We start from the raw sequence: 5,347 nt of genomic DNA on the forward strand, positions 1-5,347 counted from the left end.
AGGCACCAGGAGAGATTGGAGAGCCATTGGTCTGAAATGTTATAAGGTCTCCTGCCTGAGCAGGGGGTTGGACTAGAAGACCTCCAAGGTCCCTTCCAATTCTATTCTATTCTGTTCTGTTCTGTTCCATTCCAACTCTGTTTTTCTGTCATTCTGTTAAGAAAACCATTTTCTTTTTCTACTCTACTCTACTCTACTCCACTCTACTCCAGTCCAGTCCAGTCCAGTCCAGTCCAGTCTATTCCCATCCCATTATTCTATTCTATTCTATTCTATTCTATTCTAGTCTAGTCTAGTCTAGTCTAGTCTAGTCTAGTCTAGTCTAGTCTAGTCTAGTCTAGTCTAGCCCCATCCCGTTCTCTATTCCATTCCATTCCAGTCCATTCCATTCCAGTCCAGTCCAGTCCAGTCCAGTCCAGTCTAGTCTAGTCAAGTCTAGTCTAGTCTAGTCTAGTCTAGTCTTGTCTATTCCCATCCCGTTCTCTACTCTACTCTACTCTACTCTACTCTACTCTACTCTACTCTACTCTACTCTACTCTACTCTACTCTACTCTACTCTACTCTACTCTACTCTACTCTACTCTACTCTACTCTACTCTAGCCCCATCCCGTTCTCTATTCCATTCCATTCCATTCCATTCCATTCCATTCCAGTCAAGTCCAGTCCAGTCCAGTCCAGTCTAGTCTAGTCTAGTCTAGTCTAGTCTAGTCTAGTCTTGTCTATTCCCATCCCGTTCTCTACTCTACTCTACTCTACTCTACTCTACTCTACTCTACTCTACTCTACTCTACTCTACTCTACTCTACTCTATTCTATTCTATTCTATTCTATTCTATTCTATTCTATTCTATTCCAACTCTGTTTTTCTGTCATTCTCTTAAGAAAAACCATTTTCTTCTTTTTTTTAATGGCAATTTTTCCTCAGGCCCTCTTGACAACTATTATCTGGAACTGAGCCACAAATACAGGAGCCCTCGGAAGTGTGTTGCTTTGGGCTGGGAGAAAGGATGGAGAGGAGATCACAGCATGCTTGAAGACGCAAAGGACACAACTCCACCTTTCCCAGAAGGTAATGTCCTTTTTCGATACGGCGGATAGTCAAGATCATGGCAATAATTCTTGCAACAGGCCCAAACAAGCCCACCAACCCACCCAGTGGATTGATGGGTTGTGGAGATTCCTGTAGGATGAAAAAACACGGTGGCAGCTGTTTAAAAATATGTCTTTGAAGAAAAACTCCATTTCTTTTTTTGCTAGTTCTATAAATTCTCTTTCTTTTAATATAGATTGGTTCAACATCCATCTTGATTTTTTTTTGTATTCCTCTCCACATCACTTTTAAAGGATTATGGTCTGCCCATGTACCTGGTTCTATCTCAATTTCCTGCATTGTTGTCCTCAGTTCAGATGTCATTCAAATCATAATGATTCTGGACCAGGATTTTTGACTGTCTGAATAAAATGTACATTGTAATTTTCCTGGATTAATGTCCCTCCAAACATCTTGTACTCCAATTTCGTCTATCATATTAAAAAAAAATTCTTCTATCATATTAGGTAATCTTCTTCTTCCAGTTTTTCCTGTTTTACTACTTTTATAGTCTAATATCCCATCCACTATCGCATTAAAGTCTCCTACTAAACAGATACTTTGGCACTCCGTTTCTATTATTTTTCTTTGAAGATTTTGATAGAATTCTTCCTGGTTATTATTTGGTGCGTAGATTGCTACTAACAATGCTTGTTTTTGATGTAAGTATATTTCTACCATCACAATTCTTCCTTCTTCATCTGAATAAATCATTTTAGAATCTGTGGACCTGTGTTAAAGCAAAAAAAAAAATTGGACAAAAATACATACTTGGCTAGAAAAGATGTTGGGAAAACATGTAGATTTTAAACCTGAACTTTTCTTATTAGGTATAATACCAGAAAAATCTGATAAGCAAAGTGTATATTTAACATTGCATGTACTAACTGCAGTGAGGTGTGTGTTTGGTCAGCACTGGAAGAATGAAGAAAAACCACTAGACAAAGAGATAATCAAGAAAATATTGGACAGACTTATATTGAGGATCAAAGAGAAAGAAGATACAGGATATTTTCAAACCTGGAATTTATTTATTTTTTAAATACCGTACGTTTTACGAATTTTTTTTACATAATCACCTTAATATTTGGTAAACATTGTGTTGTCTGGCTTTATATTTAAAAAAACAATCAATAACCATTCGTTTCTATAACTCTATAGTCCACATAATAGCTTTGCTTGATATTCTCTTCTTTCAACTATGTTCTCTTTTGCCAACTTTGAATTAATACAATTTTTATTATTTGGATAAATAACAATGAAATATAGACATTTATTTCTAATATTTCTGCAAATAATAAGCACATCGATATAAAGCTTCTTTTCTAACTGATCGTCTTGATTGCCTTATCATGGATCCTGTTTAACGTTCTTATTTAAATTTGTTTTCCCCACAATGTTCAAAACATTCTTACTTTGTTTTATCCATGGTTGGGAAAAAAGGGGTAAGAATGTAACTTGCATTATTAAGCAAACAAATTAACCCAGACCACACGGTGTTTATTAAGCGCTGATCAGATGTAATAATAGAAAATTAATAAAATTATTTGAAAAGAAAAAAAGAAAGAAAACAGGATGGCAGCAGAAGCAGGAGTAGAAACCAGCTCGCTGGCTTACTAATGTGTTGTATCTTACTCTTTTAGTATCCAAACACAAGAAGGAGATAGCCTTCAAAATTGGACGCAGGTTATTTGAGGCATCTGCTCAAAACCTATCACGAGCGGATGGTCTGCTTTATATCAATTCCTCCATTTTGGCCCTGAGGGATTCCAGCAGTTATGGATATTCCAGAGCTTCTTACGTTCTCGGTGTCATCTTCGAAGTTGGGCTAGGTGTATCTCCAGACCCAGTTCAGGTAAGATCTTGGGATACTCGCATTTCTACTCCAGGATTTAGAAGCCTCTGAGGGGGTCCATGGCTTTCATCAGCCTCCCTGAAGCACCTGTCCTGATGTGGTTTGCATCTGGCTGGCTGGGGAATTCTGGGAGTTGAAGTCCACCCATCTTAAAGTTGACTTAAGGTTGAGAAGCCCTTGCTACGAGTCTAGGTTTAGCTGTAGTACAGATAGAGGTGGTCCTTGGCTTACGACCACAATCGAGGCCCCGAAATTTCTGTTGTTAAGGGAGGCATTCGTTAAGGGAGTTTTTCCCCGTTTTACGACCATTTTTGTCACCGTTGTTAAGAGAATCACCTCAGTGGTTAAGTTAGCCACTTGGCTGTGAAGTCAATCAGGCTTGCCCAGTGACTTTGCTTGTCAGAAGGTCTTACCTCCATGTCTGAGGTATATATAATATAATATTATTATAATATTATATTTTATTATTATTATGGATCATCGCAAAGTCAGCCAGATGTTCAGACTGGATTTGGCATTTTGTCTACCTATCGAGTCCTTACCCAGGACCTGGGATAGGCAGATGTGGATGTTTGATGGTATTACAGATATCGTCGCAGGATGGAAGCAGTTAATAATAATAATAATAATAATAATAATAATAATAATAATAATAATAATAATAATAATAATAATAATAATAAAAAGTTGGAAGGGATCTTGGAGGTCATCTACCAACCCCTTGCTCAGGCAGGAATAATAATAATAATAATAATAATAATAATAATAATAATAATATAATAGCAATAGTAATAGTAATAATAATAATAATGAGGAGGAGGAGGAGGAGGAGGAGGAGGGGACCTTGAAGGTCATCTAGTCCAACCCCCTGCTCAGGCAGGAAACCCTATACCATTCCGGACAAATGGCTGTCCAGTCTCTTCTTAAAAACTTCCAGTGTTGGAGCATTCACCGCTTCTGGAGGCAGGTTGTTCCACTGGTTAATTGTTCTCACTGCCAGGAAGTTTCTCCTTAGTTCTAGGTTGCTTCCCTCCTTGATTAGTTTCCACCCGTTGCTTCTTGTCCTGCCTTCAGGGGCTTTGGAGAATAGCTTGACTCCCTCTTCTTTGGGGCAGCCCCTGAGATATTGGAAGGCTGCTGTCATGTCCCCCCTTGTCCTTCTCTTCGTTAAACTAGACATACCCAATTCCAGCAACCGTTCCTTGTATGTTTTAGCCTCCAGTCCCCTAATCATCTTTGTTGCTCTTCTCTGCACTCTTTCTAGAGTCTCAACATCTATTTTTTACACGGTGGTGACCAAAACTACAACAATACAAAGCTATAATACTATAAAACTACAATAATATGATGTTACCTTTCTGGGTTTACCTTCCAAACGGTTCGTCCTTTCCAGGGATTGCTCTACAACTTGGTTGCAGCTCAAGAAGCGGATCGTCTTGCTCTGCTGAGCCTGGGCTACAAGCACTATCAAGGGATGAGTAATTACCCCCAGGATCTTGAGGTCTCCTACGCTTACTATAGCGACGTGGCTCTAAAGACGCCCCGGGATCAACAGAACGCAGCAGGAGATCAGGTAAATACGAGGACGGTCTCTGGCAGACCTTTTCTCCTGGTTGTTAAAAGGGAATAATGGCTGTTTTAATAATGGCTAAAAGGCTATGAATTTGATGTTGAATCTTATAACAGCTGCAAGATTATTGGTAGCCCAATTTTGGAAGAAGGACTCTTTGCCCACTATAGAAGAATGGACACTTAAAGTGTCAAATTTAGCAGAAATGGCTAAAATTTTCGCTTATTTTGAAGGATCAATCACAAGAAAGATACATCTCGGTCTGGAGAAGATGGATAGATTATATTCAGAATAAATATGGGACTAAAAAGTTTCATTTGGGTTATGAGTAAACTCTAGAGTATTGTTATTATTAATAGTTTATTTTAATGGAATTTGTGTTGGTTTTAATTATATGATATTATTATTATTTTTAATATTAGTATGGTATTGTTTAATATTTAGGTTATGAATATGTTTATTATTGTGTTTAACTTTAATTTGTTTAAATTTGTGTTAAAGGGGAGTTAAAGCGTATTATGGACTTGGTTATTTTAATGGTTAATGTTAGATAGATTTTGATTATTATATTTGTAACCCTGTATTCAGCTCTGGGAAGTGGGGGAGGGTGAGGGTGGGGTTTTGGGGTGGGTATGGGGGTTTATACTGTAATCTTTATAAAACTTTTAATAATAATAAAAAACAGGCTGTTTTAATGCCTTTTGCAAAGGTAATACACAGTGCCTTTTTTTTTTCGTAAGAAAAAAGGTGCCGAAACTCACATCTTGTTCATCTTTTATTTTTTAAAAAAATTATATACTCAGTTCTTAACTTAAATTTCATTTATTGTA

At 37.4% G+C, this 5,347-nt stretch overlaps 1 protein-coding gene across 1 annotated transcript; it reads left to right on the forward strand.

The window, feature by feature from the left end:
- Positions 1–927: 927 nt before the first annotated feature.
- On the forward strand, positions 928–4,577 carry LOC107301658 (protein sel-1 homolog 3-like; the record flags this gene model as incomplete). The annotated part of the gene is made up of 3 exons (XM_015830851.1): positions 928–1,071; positions 2,736–2,947; positions 4,341–4,577. Coding segments are annotated over 3 exons (593 nt in total), but the record flags the coding sequence as incomplete, so codon positions are not given.
- Between the last annotated feature and the right edge of the window lie 770 nt (positions 4,578–5,347).

The sequence above is a fragment of the Protobothrops mucrosquamatus genome, unplaced genomic scaffold (genome assembly GCF_001527695.2).
Source record: "Protobothrops mucrosquamatus isolate PMUCROS unplaced genomic scaffold, P.Mucros_1.0 scaffold15353, whole genome shotgun sequence".
In the NCBI taxonomy this organism is placed as follows: Eukaryota; Metazoa; Chordata; class Lepidosauria; order Squamata; family Viperidae; genus Protobothrops; species Protobothrops mucrosquamatus.